This window comes from Lutra lutra, chromosome 8, assembly GCF_902655055.1.
Source record: "Lutra lutra chromosome 8, mLutLut1.2, whole genome shotgun sequence".
Taxonomy (NCBI): Eukaryota; Metazoa; Chordata; class Mammalia; order Carnivora; family Mustelidae; genus Lutra; species Lutra lutra.
In genome coordinates, this window is record NC_062285.1 from 115468669 (window position 1) to 115485773 (window position 17105).

The following is a 17105-nucleotide window of genomic DNA, read 5'->3' on the forward strand; positions in this document are numbered from 1 at the left end:
GCAGGGCTCCATCCCAGGACCTTGGGATCATGACCTGAGCTGAAGGCAAAGGCTTAACCCACTGAGCCACCCAGGCGCCCTAGTTTTCTATAGCGGCATGACAAATTGTCATACATTTAGCAGCTTAAAACTAGACTCATTTTTAATTGACAGTGTCTGTGGGTCCAGGGATGGCCTGACTGAGTTCTCTGCTCAGAGTCTCACAAGGCCAAAATCAAGGTTAATGACCAGGGCTGTAATCTCATATGGAGCTTTGAGTTCCCGGTATCTACAGTGCTGTGGTTTCCATATACTCACTGGCTGTCAGCTTCTCTCAAAATTTAGAGACTTCCTGCATTCCTTGTTATGTGGACCCATCCATTTTTATTTTTATTTTTATTTTTAAATTTATTTTTATTTTAATTTGTTTTTAAAATTTCTTTTCAGTGTCACAGAATTCATTGTTTATGCACCACACCCAGTGCTCCATGCAATATGTGCCCTCCATAATACCTACCACCAGGCTCACCCAACCTCCCACTCCCCTCCCCTCCAAAACCCTCAAAGCCAGCAACAGATAGTTTCCCTTGCCTTGAATTTCTCTCATGCTTTATAATTTGTCCCCGACCTCAAGACACTGTTTTAAAGGGAGCAGAAGTATAGGTCAAGACAACCAAGAGAATTTCCCTTTTAAAATTTCAGTTGTGCCATATAAAATAACCTAATTATAGAAGTGATATCCCAATATATCGATGATGTTAAGAATTATAGAGGCCATGAAAAGACCAGTGGATGGGTCATTTAGGGGAGATCTTAGAATTCTACTTACCTCATAGTCATACACATACACACACACACACACATACACACACACACACACACACACACACATACATAGAGCTTAAGGATTAATCATTCAAATTCTAGAGGGTCCACTATATTGGCTTATGATGCCAGGTCTTACAATTTGGAAGAAAGAAACTTGCATATGTTTCAGAAGCAATATCCAGTTATTCTATAAATTTGCAATTTTAAAATACAAGGTTACCTTTTCTATAGATGATAAATAAGTTCTAGGCTAAGATAGGCAGACCCACACTTGGCATTAAGGACAAAAACTAAAGAACCTGATCCCACCATTCTCCATGTGCTTTGTTTACCATGAATTTTTTCATCAACTGACCCCTAGATGGTTGTGTTACCAGCATTCATACAAAGAATATCACATAGGATCAAGAGCATATAAAACAACTGGTCTTAATTTATAAAGATGAGACAAATAAGGTTATGGGGAATTGCCAGAATCTGAACGTCCAAGACTAAATTGAAGAAACTTCTATCATGAGTAACTATATTCTAGAATCCACTCACCTGACTAGGTCTATTGGCTTTATTTCACATCTTTCTATAACTAATTGCATATTCTTTTTTTGTAAAGCAGTTTACATGAATTATTTGTTAAGATCTGAACTGATGTTCCGAATTTTGTTCTTCATCTCATTTTATGTATTATCTTGTTTTTGTTTGTTTCTGTATTTTTTTTTCTTGTTTCATAGGCAGTGGATGAGTGGGTTGGCTGATTGACTTTTGGTACTGGATCAACTGGGTAAAGTTAAAAAATATGCATAGTTTGCTTTCACATGTATTATGTTTTCATTATAGAACAGGTATATGTATAAGTATACATGTATATCATGTGTCTATAAACTGGTTTTCTGATGATGACTCCTCACAACAGATGATTAAATCAGGGATGACTTACCTATTTCCATCAGCAACAAGAAATTATTTAGTAGCTCTCTGGAGCCCTCAGTTGTTAAGGATGCTGAGTTTGCCTAGGCTAGTATGAAAATTAAGGATGTTTGAATGAGGTAAGGGGATACAATGCCACATATTTGGTGCCTTACAAAAAGGGTTGCTCTTTCAGAATAAGCAAATACCGAGGAAGGGTTGTATACTAAATCATCTTTATATAGATTAAATTTTTTAGCTTAAATTTCTTCATGTCAGAAGGAACTTCAGAATCTCTGAGACTATGCAGTAAAAAGGGGTTCTGACAGCAAGGGATGGCTTTAAAGAAGTCTGCAGATAAAGCTCCTCTCCTTCAAGAGATTGTCTAGGGCAGCCTTGAGCTCTCCCTAGAGTCTTCTCCCCAGGCCTGTTAAAAACAGAGGATTTACTTTTGGTACTCACCAAAGCTCTTGATCCCATAAAATATCTTTTGGAGGCATGACAAGTAAATTTAAACTACAATATTTAGTTCAGTAGATAATGGCACATACATATGCAGCCTTTCTTTTTTTAATTAATATTTATGGCAGATGAGTTAAGCACTGAAAAAGCTTCTCCTTATACTATCCACTGATGATTAGATTGGAGATGCAGAGACCATGTACAGCAAGACTGGTGTTAATGACCATAAACTTCACAGAAAATGCTTTTAACATAACGGAAGACATATAGCAAACTGAATCAAACAGTGAATACGGACTTGGAAAATAAAGTCACAATTTTGCGGAAGAAAAATGGTCTTCTGATAACCTAAAACTTTACTGAAATGAGGGAAAGAGAAAGAGGGAGAAAGAGAATAGAAGGAGAAAGAGAAGGAGGGGGGATGGGGAGTGGGGGGAGATGGAAGCCAAAAGAGAGGGAGATGGAAAGGAAAAGGGAGTTGTGGAGAAGATGTGAAAACTATTGTATTGTGCAAATTTGATTCTTGAATTTCATCAGGCAACATAAACAATAATGAGAGCATTTATCTCTTAAGAAAGATATAGCTCAGTACCATTAAATACATGCTTTTGTCTAAATATTTTATTTTCCTAGTTATCAAAAGTAACTATTCTAAGAAGATTTACACTTGAGTGACTGGCCAAAATGTTATGATCCTGTAGGTGATGTAATTTCCCATTTGGTTGATTTCTTCTTAATTAGTTTTTGTCAATGTTGTACGTTAATTACACTCCAACATTTCAAGGTCTGTTTGTTTTCTGATTCAGAAAAATTAGTCTGTATCCTTTAGTTATGTAAAAAGTCTAACATTTAATTAGAAACATGTCATATCAGATTTATGTAAAGGGCTGTAACCTTGCCAATGCCTACATTACTGCTGAGAGATAATCAGTCATTTTGGAAAGCACAGTCACTCTTGGAATACAGTGGAGCTCCAAATCATTGTCCGTTCTTTGCATTATTTTAATTTTCTTCCAACTTATTTTAACCTCACATCTTTTCCCTTTGCCCAAACTTTCCCAGCTTCCTCATCATTGCATGTGTATTATTTCCACTCTTCCTTACCGATTCCTTTTTCCTCCTATTTTCTCTTGTCCTAACATGATAGAAACTCTTTTTCATTGTCGTTGCTTTAATTTTGTGAGAAGATATAAAGGAAATGAAGTGAACTGTGAGAAAGCACAAGTGTGTCCCCATGTCTCCATGTCTCCAGCAGACTGAACACATTTCAAAGGAAAGGTTCATATGAAATTATTAAGAGAGAACATATCTGTTGATACATAAACAAGAATCTCTTTGAAAGGAACGCATCTCAGTAATTCCCCATACTCATGCTTCTAGAAGTCTCAAGAATGAGAGGAATCTGTTACCTCAGTTTGACCAATAGGTATGTTTTCATAGTTGTATAAATTATCCAGGTCCTCCAAGACAGTGTCATATGTTTCTGAGTCATAGTTGATGGGTTCCAGAGTTGGAGCTGTCCCAGCAGCATCAAAGATGACAAGTCCCAGAATGAGTCTTGCCAACATTTTCATTTTTCAAGCTTTCCTAATCAAAAAAGGCCAAAAGGTATAAATATTTAATTGATGATAACTTATGAATACTTTTCACAAAATAGGCATGATAAATCAAAGTCAATGCCGTGGGACTCAAGCCGGTAGCTCTCCTGACACAGATCATTTGTAAACATAACACAGGAAATTGTATGGATTCTGAAGACTATTGATACTGATGTTCAAATTAATCACAAACCCATCCACGTTTTTACAGTAGATAGTGTAATTACAGTGAAATTGAGTTTACTTCATAGAGAAACACGGAGAAAATGGGATGTGGAAATATTGCCGTGCACTTATTCAGAAAAGCTTTTGCGTCAGAGTTTTACCTTTTACTAAGCATTAAGTTTCTTTCATCAACTCTGGGAGTAGGAAGGAGGAGGAGGAGGATAAGGAAGAGGAGGAGGACTATAACTGTTACTCCATTTTACAGAAGAGGAAACCAAAACAGGGTTGGCTAGTGACCTAAGTAGGACTCGTAACTGTTTCTTGCACATTCAAGCTTATGGATTTTTCCAGACAAAATAATGAAAGAGTCCCCCCCCCCTTTTACTGCCTTGTTGCCTCTGGGTATCATTAATGTATACATACATAATTTAATATATGTACACATTAACATTTCATGCAATACTTTTCAAAAGTTATTCTTAACTAAATGGAGCAGAAAAGAAAACTATTTTTCCTTTAGTCCTTAGTGTTTTCTTTCAATTCTTAATAGCCATCTAAGCTTTAAACTCAGAATCAATAAGAATCCATGTCTAAAAGATATCATTTGGCAAGATTTCCTTAGAGGAAGATTTCCACACACATAAGATTAAAAAGTCTCTTGTTTTGTAATTCCTTGTTAAGCATGATTCGTATTTTGCATGATCACATCCTGCTTTTGGGGAGGATTCATTCAAAATCTTATTATTTTAATTATATTTATAACATATGTAGGATATGTTATACATGTATATATATATGTATAATAGATGTTTAACATTTATAATTTTAATTATTTTTGTTCTGTATATACTCCTTTGAATACATTTTGCTTTAGAAAAAAACTTTCTTATTTAATTTTAAACATCTAAGTTGGGTCTATCAAAAACGTTACTTGGTGGTCATTTATTGAGGAAGCAAAGCCTTTGTAGAACTTTTTATCAAGTATGTCTAATTTTAAAGGTTTTGTATTTTGGATACACTTCTTAAGTCTACTTCAAGAACAGGACCTCTGCTGTTTGTACCTATGCACACACGTAAAAGGGAATTCATGATAAATATTACTTTTAAACTTGAAAGCACTGACAGACAAACCGACCTTCAGTTACTTGAAAGAAAGTCTTTATGAAGCAGGTTTAGGCAGAGGGATATGAAATCCCTCTGAGAATGAGAAGCAAGACAAGGAGCTCCTTTTTATTCCCTCCTATGCTTTCTTCGAATCATTTTTTTTATTCACACTGGATAAACGAAGCCTCTATGTTACCTGCCTTTGCAAGGCTCTTTGCAGGATTGGGGATTTGGAACTGCTGGATGTAGTCACCAACAAAGTCCTGTTTAATCAAATGGTGTGATTTACAAATCTTTCAGGAACCATTCTTCCCTTTTCAAGTGGGAGGCATTCAGAGGGACCAGTACTAACCTCAAAAGAGTATTTTCCTTCTCCATTTCTGGCCACTGTAATTGTTCAGAGCAATTAGGCACTGGCTGGTTATTTTTCTCACTTCATACTCTGTATTTGATTAGAAGTGTCTACGTTCTTCGAGTTTACTCGCATGGTGCATAACACCTAGAGCTATCAGCAGTAAGAAAGTCTGTGCAAAGCCTGGAACTACGAAGAACACCTCTCTATGTTCAGTTTTAAAAGGATGTTTCTTCCTTCAAGTAACTATACTAGTATTTAACGTAGTGTCTTTGTTGAGACTGAATTTGTTGTGCACTTCACACCATGTTATGAGATTTTGCAAATTATGCTTATATAAAACCTTAAAATATAGACCTTAAAAAGACACTCCAAATGCCTAATTCCCATATGCTCATCAGTATATATTTAAACACCTGAAATCTCCCCCTTTTCTTCTTTTGACTAATATGCCAATCAATACTGATCAATAGTGCCTGGTTATCCTGGCAAGAAACATGATCTATGTCAGGGCACTTGCTTTAAGGAACACATTGGAAACTACTGTAATTTTATTGGCATCTCTCCTATTAAGATCAACTATTTTACTGTCAGCTATTAATTCCTGAGCTAATTCAAAATTTTGGATTTTCCAAGAATAACATAAATATAAAATAGCAAACTTAAACCCAATCCATTGCATCAATGTTCATCATGAGATATTAAAGCAAACTGAATTATTTTTTAAAAGGTTATTATAGTAGAAAAAAAAAGTCTCTGACCCAAGAAGAAAGCAAGTGTAAAAACTTACCTTTGGCTCCTACTTGGTGAAATGGCATGGAGTGACTGGAGACGCAGAGCTGGTAGTATTTGCCCTTGACCAATGGTTGTGAATTCTGGTCTGTGGGAGGTGGAATTTATAACACTCAATTTTCTGTTTGGAAAAGCTAGCCTTGAGAAATGCTTCTCAGTCTTTAGAAACCCCAAATTACTTTAGAGTCCCTCAAAATAATCAGTAGAATCCAAATGACACAGCGTACAGAGCTCTTGAAATTATGTTAAGGGAGTTATCATTGCCAATGTGTCCCCCTAAACATTTTAAATGGAAAAAGTAGCTTTTACTATATGTCATCTCTAACAAGTTCACCAGTTAAGAAAAAGTTAATGTATACAGTAATACTATAGGTGAGTATTTTAGAATTGTTCTAATAAGAAATAATTTTCCTTGCATGTCTTAAATGGCTTTCTTCCCTTTTCATTAATGTTAACTGAAATTCAGTAAATGTTGTAAAAGTCTTACCTGTTTAATGTCGGGTAAGTTAAAAAAAATCCAAATTATTTTGATTGTTTGGAAAGCTCTGAGAGCAATGAAACAATAAAGCCTCTGCATGCCCACTAAAAAAAAAAAAATCCTGAAACAATGCATAAATATGATCTGATCATTTTGGAAAAAAAAAAAAAAAGGCTCCTTTTTTCTCTCTTTTATCTATCAGAGCCAAACAAATCAAATTACATAAAAACACTTTCCCCCAGCATACAAGATTTGTTGTAGGCTCCTGGTATCTGATATGGTTTGAGAAACTCAGCTTTATTACAGGTTTGGAGAGAAAATATGTTTGTATTAAACTCGTATTCTTTGCCTCCATTCACACTGCAAAAGTTCTAGAGGAAGATGAAACTTTTGTCATGTATTCTGGCTTCTGGTGTGCTTTCCATAAATCCAGGAGTCTGGTTCTAATCTGTGCATCAGGATTCCTTTTTCCTTGACCAGAAGTGAAGAGCCATATTAGACTTTGAAAGTGCATTAGGGCACACTGATGGAGGAGAAACTCTGTCTCGAGGACGCTAACGCCTCCTTCTGCCTTCCCTGCCGTCTTCCCTCCCCACCCCAAACTCCTTTACTATGGATTCAGGGCTACCTCAGCCCTTAGTCTCATCACCCACACCTGCTTCTGCACTTCTATGTGATTTGAGCTCAGCGTGCATTATTTTTCTTGGGACCAGTTTTATTTGTAATGGAAGCAGTGATTCTGGGTGAAGTACAGAATCTATCAAGCCCTCTCCGACAGCAGAGAAGCCATCCTAGGGGGTAGGGACGCCCTCCCTGCCTCCTTGCTGTGTCACATGATATGGACGCTACTTTCAGAAGCACTTCTGGAAAGAGGACTGAATCCGAGTTTCCACCCTGGCGCTGTCACAGCAATGCCCCCCACTGTGTGTTAGAGGAGTTTATATATGTCTCTCAACACATTCTCCATCAGAGAAGTTCCCCATTTACAGATGGGCGACACTCAAACATTAAGTTATCCAGTGTCACATGTGACACAAACAAAGAGAAAACCAAATTGGGTCAAGTTCCCAGATGTTAGTGAGGTCATCTGAGGGATGCCGGTGACGGTAGAAATGCAGTGGCATCTCTCAGTTTTTTAGATTCTGAGGCTGTTTGCCTGTCACTAGGTCTTAGGGTCTTTTAAGTGCTTTAGGATATATAGAGATGGATAGGATATCAATGAAAATACCTAATATTTCTTCTTCTTCCTCCATGATTTAATCTAATACTCTGCACACATTGTCAGGTGACAAAGGTGGCATCTATGTAGTCCCTTCTATTCTCGAAGGCTCTGGCTGTACCTGTAAGATTCTATTTGCGGAAATAACGTTTTCACACTCTCCTTTAGTGACCTGTTGGTTTACGTGACACTGTTCTTAGGCTTCAGAACGTTGTCTACTAATGCAGTCATTTCATGACAATTTAATAACTAAATTCTTTGTCCTAATACAGAATTGAAAGCAGAAATGATCATTCCTGAGTCTTTTTCCAAATAGATGAACTTTTCACTGTTCCTTATAAAATATGGAGAATTTTTAAGTCATTTCTCTTGGTCTTATTGGACTCTCTCCAATATTTTCAAAATCTAGGTTGAACTGTGGGAGCTCAAATTTGTAACAATCTCATGAGGACCTAATCGCTATATAGTAGGGAGAAGGATTAATTACTGGGTCCAGGCTCTCTTATCCTTGGTAAATATCTTTTAGTTTCTTGATAATTTTCTTAATAGAGCCTGAGCTTGGTTATCCGAAACCCTCAGCGGATCAGTTATTAAGACTAGTTGCATTATCTAGTAGTTGAGGCTTTCTGGTTTTATCTCTTTAAGCCCCCAAATGGTTTACAAATCTTTATGGCTACAATTCTTTTTTTTTTTTTTTTTTTTTTAATGTGACAGAGAGAGAGATCACAAGTAGGCAGAGAGGCAGGCAGAGAGGCAGGCAGAGAGAGAGGGGAAAGCAGGCTCCCGGCTGAGCAGAGAGCCCGATGTGGGGCTCGATCCCAGGACCCTGAGATCATGACCTGAGCTGAAGGCAGTGGCTTAACCCACTGAGCCACCCAGGCGCCCCTATGGCTACAATTCTTAACAAAATTAATTAAACATCATCCTGCTTGCCTAAATGGAATTAATTTTAAACGAGATAGTCTTCTCTCAGTGCTGATCTTTGCTCTATAGAGAACAGAGAGGAGCCCTCTGACAATCACATATGGCAGTCCATCCTTGTCCTCTGCCCCAAAAGGCCACATTGGTAAGAGCGACAGGAGGGTGTAGATATCCCACCCCACCAATTATAAGGAATAAGACCATCCCCTGAAATGATTAGCTGCCTTCCTCTAAAGAATCCCCATGTTGCCTTACAGACTTTGTACTCATCAGTAGGGGTCCTGGAGTTTTGGACCATAAACCCATATACACTCTTCTGCCTGTTTACCCTAATCTGATCCTATCACCTCCTCCAGAATCTTTCAAGACTGATCTGCAATCTGCAAATTCTCCGTTGCCCTCAGTTTCTTTTTGGAAAACTTCCCTTTGCTCCTTCGATCTTAAAAGAACATGGCTGTCTCCCAACAAAGTTTTCTGCTTCTGTGGTGGGTTTGATTTTTTTCTTTTTCCTTCTTCACTCACATAATTCAAATATGGAGCAATTTTTCTTGTTTTACACTTTCTCTTCCAAATTATTTGTCCTCTTTACTCTTTCAAAATTTTTGCCCATTCTGAAACTCATGGCATGCGGCTGAACCACCTGTCATCTCTCCCGGTCATCAACTCTTTGATCTCCCAGCCAAACCTCTTATTGCTAACTTTAGCTCGTGGCTCACTCATACCCTCTATTTGGACCCTGTCATTATTTCCAGGGATGCCAGCCTCCGTGTACATGACCCATCTATCGTGGTGGCTCCTTTAGCTTCACAGGTACAGTCAAGCTACCGCGTTCCTACCCAGCCACTCACCATCACTCTCATGCCTTCTAGCTCCATCATCACCTAATGGGGCACTATTATCATTTTCTTTTTGCCTAATGAGACCCTCTTGCCATAGCCGCCACCACTTTTCCACAATTCATCACATCTCTTATTTTTACATCTCTCTTTATCTTTAGATAGGAAGCACCATTATCATATTTATACCTTTTCAAGCACTCCCTGCTTTCTTCTTTTTTTTCTTTCTCTTCCATTGGACTTACCTGGGAAACCTCAACTTTAACTGACTACCCCCAACTTTCTTCTCTCCTGCCTCTGAGCAGCTGTATTTTACCAGTGAAAATCACACACAATGGTTGGTGTCACTTTAAATTCCTTAAACTGATCTTCAACCCTGGCCAACAGATCTACTATTCTAACAGGTCTATTTTATAACATTTTTTCTCTTCTTGAACCTCCCATGTTCCTTTTCTATTCACTAGAAGTCATTAGAGTGATGGTAGAAGTCATCAGAAAAATACTTTATTAAACTTTTGCCCTCTAGTTCACTGTACTTATATACATCCTCTGTGTTTTCTTCTGTGACAGAGATCTGTGTTTCTCTAAATATCTCCTCCCTCCCAGCATCTCCCTTTCAGTAGGTCATTTCTACATACAGACACATATGCTCTGGCCAAAACTCAGCCAGGAATTCCCTCTAACACTAGTGAACTGAATGAAGGTAAAAAATGGCAGCTACAGAACGGAGAGGGGTGGGGGAACGAGGTAACCAAGAAATGGGTATTAAGGAGGGCACGTGTTGTGATGAGCATTGGGTGTTATATGCAACCAATAAATCGTTGAGCATTACATCAAAAACTGGTGATGTACTCTATGTTGGCTAACTGAACATAATAAAAAAAATATAAATGCAAAAAAAAAATGGTGGCTACAGCAATGTCTTTGAGAACATGTGTAAGTCTAAAGACATTCAGAGTCAAATTATTTTAAAACACCGCAGAGTCTTAAACTTTATCTGTAGACTTGATTCATTCTATATCTGAAATTATGCTTCAGTTTTATAAAATACATTTTCATCTTACCACTGTCCTATTTTTATGACCCCTTTTACAGAAAAAATTCCCAAACAAATGGTGTTTATTGGCTGTTTCCCCTTGCTCTGTTCTTATTCACTCTCCGTTCTCCTGCAGTTTGGGCTCTGTATGGGTAATTTTCTGGCTTTGTCTTAACTGCTGTCCTAGCTGCCAACTTTGGTTTTACTGTGGTTTTCCTCTCACCCCACTGGCTATGCCTGATCTCTTTCTTCGTCAGCCACCTCTTTCTCTACCCAGCCTTTAAATTTTGGAGCACCTCTGGTTTTAGTTCAATGATTCATCTTTTCTCAATTTATCCTTTTCCCTTGAGGGCCCTCCACTATTTTCATGCTATAATTACAACAGAACAAGAATAACGTCAATACTAACTGACATGTTCAAGGTTCACTCTGCACCTGGCATTGTTGATCATGCTCACTTGCTGAGGTCCAGGGAGGTTAAGTGACTTCAACCAGTGAGAGGCAGAACCAAAATCAAAGCTGAAGCCATCCGGCAGCCAAGTCCAAGTTCTTCACCACAACACGGAACCACCACCTTCTGCTTAAATCCTCCAGCGTTCCATCCCCGGTCCTCACCGTTCTCTCTGAGCTGCTGATCCTTATATGCTGTTGACTACTTTGAACTTGACATCTGCATTTGGATCGGTCATCGGGCCATCGTGGTGTGCCCAAGATAACTGCTCTGGACCCACCCTGGACTTCGTTCTTTTCCTCTTTGTGTTTAATTAAATGATATCACGTCCCTCTCAATTGGCTCCAGTCCAGAGCCTTAAAGTCATTGTAGATTTCTTCCATTTCCCGACTTTCCCCCTATCTAAGCTATCAGAAGAAGTTGGTTCTACTTCCCGTGTATGTCATTCCACCATCCTTTCTCATCTGGACGATCAAAAAAGCCTGTTACCAAGTCTCCCTGCTTCCTTTTTTGTGCTTCTATCATTTGCTCTCCAAACCCCTGCCAGAGGCCATCTAAAATATAAATATGTGAAACTCCATGTTTTTCTCATTGAAACATTCAGTAGCTTCCTATTTCTCTTTGAATGAAATTAAAACTCTCATGCCATGTCCCCCAAAGCTCCCTATCAACTACAGCCTACCTACTTCTCCAAGCTTGGATCAAGCACCACTCCCTCTGTCACTTTCTACAGGCATATGAATGGCCTTTCTATTCTTGAATCAGGCCTGATTATGGCTTCCTCAAAGGGTTGCACTTAATGTCACCCCTTATGTTAGAATGGCCAGATAGTTTTTTAAACTGTTCATGTTTTTGCATAAATAACACGTGAAAGGACCTTTCCTGCTTCAGCCCCTCCCCATCAGAGTGGACCACCTTCCTTTCCATCACACTCTAATGAGATGCTACAACTCTAATGTCTATGCTACAATTGCGGGGTTTTTTCATAGCACTTGCCACAACTTGTTATTATATTTTTCTGTTATATATATAATATATATATTATATATATAAAATATAGATAGATAGGTAGATAGATAGATAGATCTTCTCCCAGGTTAATAGATAGATAGATAGATACATCTTCCCCCAGGTTAATATAAGCACACTGATGCATAAATTTACCAGTCATATTCACAATTATATCCTTAGTGTCTAAAATAGTCCTTGGCCCCACAATTCATGCTGAGTATTATTTGAATGAATCAATCAATTAATGATTGCCTGCATGAATCAAATGCATAGCAATTCAAAGCAACAAATAATTACTTAATAAACTACTATGAGGGTGCCTGAGTGGCTCTGGTCATGTTAAGGGTCTGTTAAGGGTCTGCCTTCTGCTCAGATCAAGATCCCAGCGCCCTGGGATAGAGTCCTGCATGAGGCTCCCTGCTCAGCAGGAAGTCTGCATCTCGCTCTGCACCTCATTCCACTTGTGTTTGTGCTCAATCTCTCTCTCAAATAAATAAATAAAATCTTTTAAAAAATAAACTACTATAATTTGCTTGGGCTATTCTAAAACATATAGGATTACTTGCATTTATGATAAATGGTTTTTAGCTTTCCTCTTCTTTCTTTCTTTTTCTTTTTTCTTTTCTTTCTTTCTTTCTTTTTTTTTTTTTTTTTTTTTTTTTTTGAATTGCATCTTTCTGTTTGGCTAACCGTCAAGCTGTCTCTTAACACTTTCTAAGCCACTGCCCATGGGCTTCATGGAGCAAGTTTTGCATTTGCTTTCTGCTAAGACTTTCTTGCGTCACATACAAAAATATAAGGTACAGACTTTTGATGAGAATCTGAGAGTTTCCATACCAGTTAGGACTCCCTCCAAAAAGAAGTATAGAAAACCCCAAATCAAACTCATTTAGGAAACAGGGAATTCACTGACCCAAGTACCTGAAAAGTACAAATTTCTCTCTTCTTCTGTTTGTTGACATCATTCTCAAGTGGGTCCAAACAAAGGCGGTGACTATGTCTGTTCCATATCTTATATCCTTCTGGGTTAAAATCCAGGAGAAAAGAGGGGAGGTCTCTGTTCTAGTAGCCTAAATTGCATGCCCAAAATTAATAATAATAAAAATAATAATATTTAATAATTTAATTAATAATTAATAATAATTTAATAATTATTAATTAATCGCCTTTTAAAGAAGATATTATTTATTCATTTGAGAGAGAGAGAGACAGAGCAGAAGCAGAGGGAGAGACAGAGGGAGAGGGAGAAGCAGACTTCCCGCCAAGCTAGGAGCCCCACACAGGGCTAGATCCCAGGATCTGGAGATCATGTCCTGAGCCAAAGGGAGACACCCAACCATCTGAGCCACACAAGAGCCCCAGTTAATCAATCACTTTAAAAAATGGAATTGAGAGAATTTAGTGTCTGTTCAGCTGAGTCCTGTTACCTGCTCAAATGTCACCTCTTCAGTCCCTGCTGGCCACTCTGTGTAAAAGAGAACCAGCTTCCTTATAACCCTTATAACTATTTGACATTCCCATAGAGAGTGTTACCTTCTTTATTTTCTTTGCCAGAATGTGATGGTCACAACAACATGATATATCTGTTTTGTTTGTGGCTGCATTTCTAGTCCGTAAACACATAGAAAGTGGCCAAATGCTTTACCCCTGAGCCTGCAGTGAACTGAGAAAGGAGTGGTTTCCTGCAAGGACTAGTAAAAGAAGAGCAAATGAATCATGAGTGGTGAAAGTCTTTGAATGTTACTGTACTGTGGGACCTCCTGAAATCTTTTTTGTATGAGATGAGGGGTTTTCCTAAATATATTATTTTTATCTGTCTTCCCAAAGAATCAACATAAGGTATCAATAAGTTATTGACAAACAACATGTTAAAATAGTACCATTAAATCTCTGCTTCATGTACAGTTTATGGAATACTATGTTTTCCGTACCATTTTCACATTACTCATGTTTAATAATAATTACAAAAACATTCATAGACCTGTTAATGTTTTTTAATTATAATTTGAACTGAATTATTACATTTTATTTGTCTTTTTCATGTTGCATCTTTTTAAAAAAAACATCATTTTGGTATAAACTATACATTTTCATCATTATAAAAATTCAAGGACTAATTACATTTTGAGAAAAAGGGAAAATAACTATCCAAATGCTCACCACCCAAAATGCTATTATCTCTGTGTATCTACAGATAACATTTCTTTTAGCTAATCTGTTTCCAGATTTTTTTTTTCCCCCAAAACATTTCATATGTGCCAAATTCCCTGAGGCCTTGCATGTTTGAAAATGTCTGTGAACTTTTTACTCTGAGGACAAATTGTTTGGTAGGATATTCTTAGGTCACATTTTTCTTAGGACATTTAGACATTGCTTCATTGTCTTCTGGTTCTAAAGGTTCCAGTGGAAAACTCTAAAGCCAGCCTAATTATTTTCCACTGTTTAGGTCATTTTCTTTTCTCCTCTGGAGGCTTACAAGATGTTTTCCTCACCTTGAGCCTTGGTAACATCACTAATTATGGCTTGGCATTTATGGTTCTGTATCAGTCTTCCAAGAGAAGAATGCATTTTCACTAGCAGATTAGTTACTATTCTTAATTTCAGCACAAATCTCTTCTAGCCTACCCTTGCATTTTGATTTCTATTTAATTCATTGTACTCATTTTTCTAAAATAACAATTATATCATACTGAACCTCATTTTGTTTTTTTCTATCACCAGCTCTTTTCACTCTAGTCAATGCTCTTATTTTTCCCTTTCCTGTGTATGTCCTTAAACTGACCACTCTTCTATTGTTTTTAGTAAGTATTTTGAAATATGCCCAAAGGAATATTAACAAAGCCCTGTTCTCCACGGGAAGCTACTTTTCCAGAGGCCTCTCTGACCTGACAGAAGGGCAATCAGCCAACTCCAGCTCCTGCTAGCCTTTTTGTCCAAAGCACTAAAGGCATATTTCCCAAGGATTAAGGTCTGCTAAAAATCTGAGATTTAACTACAAAAATAAACACATAATGTTTACCCTCCCCAATACCTTATCAGCACATCAACAGGGCTTCAACATAAAAACAGGTTAGAACTGAGAAAGATTTAAGAGACTGATTCTACATAAGAAAGAGTTCTTAGGGAAAACCCAAAGGCTATAGGGGCTGGGGGAAACATTCAACAAGGAAACTAGAGAAAATTAGAGCTTCCAGCACCTACTGCTATGGCCAACATTGAGCACACCCAACTCTTGGCCAGATTAACAGAAAACCTCACATTAAGAGCCTAAACCTCATTGCCTATTACCCCATACATCATGCCCAGCTTTCAATGAAAAATTACAAGCTATGCTAAAAAACAAGAAAAATATAGTCTGAAGAGACAAAGCAAGTATCAGAACATGAACCAGATATGACACAGATTTTGAAATGATTAGATGGAGAATCTAAAATAAATAGAGTTAATATGTTAAGGACTCTATTGGAAAAAGCAGACAATGTGCATGGACAATGGGTAATGTAGTATATAGAAAAGTAAAATGAGTGGCGCCTGGGTGGCTCAGTGTGTTAAGCCTCCACCTTCAGCTCAGGTCACGATCTCAGGGTCCTGGGATCTAGCCCCACATTGGGCTCTCTGCTCAGCGGGGAGCCTGCTTCCCTCTCTCTCTCTCTGCCTGCCTCTCTGCCTACTTGTGATCTCTGTCTGTCAAATAAATAAATAAAAATCTTAAAAAAAAAAAAAAAGGAAAAGCAAAATGAATGACAGCATGCTGGAAGGGATGGGAGGAAGGAGTTGGGAGCACTATGTTTATTGCATATTCATATTTATATATTTATATATTCATACTCTCCAAAAACTGGAAGCATTCAAAATATCCCTCGAAGGTGAGTGGGTAAACTGTGGTATACCCATGCAAGGAATATTATTCAAATATGTATTTTTTTAAAAATAAGTTATCAAGTCATAAAAAAACTTGGATTAAAATTGAACATGCTAAATGAAAAAAGCCAGTCTTTAAAGTTGACATATGGTATGACTCCAACCATATGACATTCTGGGAAAGGCAAAACTACAAGAACAGTAAAATGATCAGTGGTGGGTCGCATGCTTAGAGGGTATGTGCAGGGGTTAGTAGGTGAAACAGGAGATTTTTGGGGCAGGGAAACTATTCTGTATGCTGTAATGATCGATACATAACATTATGCATCTGTCAATTCCATAGAACTGTACAGCACCAATAGCAAACTTTACTGTCAACTATGGACTTTAGTTAATAATAAGTGTATAGATACTGGTTCATTAATTATAATAAATGTCCCATATTAATGCAAGGTATTATAATAAAGGAGTACAAGGTTGATAATCTGGCAATCTCTGCTCTATCTGCTCAATTTTCCTATAAGTCTAGTCTAAAAGTATTCTTCAAAAATTCAGTCTTTAAAAAACGCAGCCTTGGGGCACCTGGGTGTCTCAGTGGGTTAAAGCCTCTGCCTTCAGCTCAGGTCATGATCTAGCGGTCCTGGGATGGAGGCCTGCATCGGGTTCTCTGCTCAGTGAGGAGCCTGCTTCCTCCTCTCTCTCTCTCTCCGCCTGCCTCTCTGCTTACTTGTGATCTCTCTCTGTCAAACAAATAAATAAAATCTTTAAAAAAAAATGCAGCCTTTTCATTTCACATACACAAAAAAATTAATATATTAATTTGCTCACTAATTTCACTTATTTTTGGAGTACCTACTGCAGACATACCTCATACTATTGCAAGGTTGGTTTCAGACCTCTGCAATAAAGCAAGGCAAAGAAATTTGTTTCCCAGTGCATGTGAAAGCTATGTTTTCCACTATACTATAGTCTACCAAGTGTGCAATAGCATTATGTTTAAAAAACAATGGCATGCCTTAATCAAAAAACCACTTTATTACTAAAAACTGTTAGCCATTATCCAAGGTTTCAGTGACTAGTCATTGCTGATCACAGATCACCACAACAAA

The 17105-nt window shown here is 37.7% G+C and overlaps 1 protein-coding gene across 1 annotated transcript in view; it reads right to left on the bottom strand.

Moving 5' to 3' along the window:
* The window catches only part of EPYC (epiphycan), a 41835-nt gene extending 30554 nt beyond the window's left edge, over positions 1-11281 (bottom strand). The window contains exons 1-3 of the mRNA XM_047742355.1: positions 11109-11281; positions 6182-6271; positions 3582-3759 (exon numbers count right to left, since the gene is read on the bottom strand). Coding sequence (XP_047598311.1) covers positions 3582-3746 — 165 coding nt within the window. The 5' untranslated portion in view covers positions 3747-3759; positions 6182-6271; positions 11109-11281. The remainder of the gene's footprint in view (positions 1-3581; positions 3760-6181; positions 6272-11108) is intronic.
* Positions 11282-17105: the final 5824 nt, after the last annotated feature.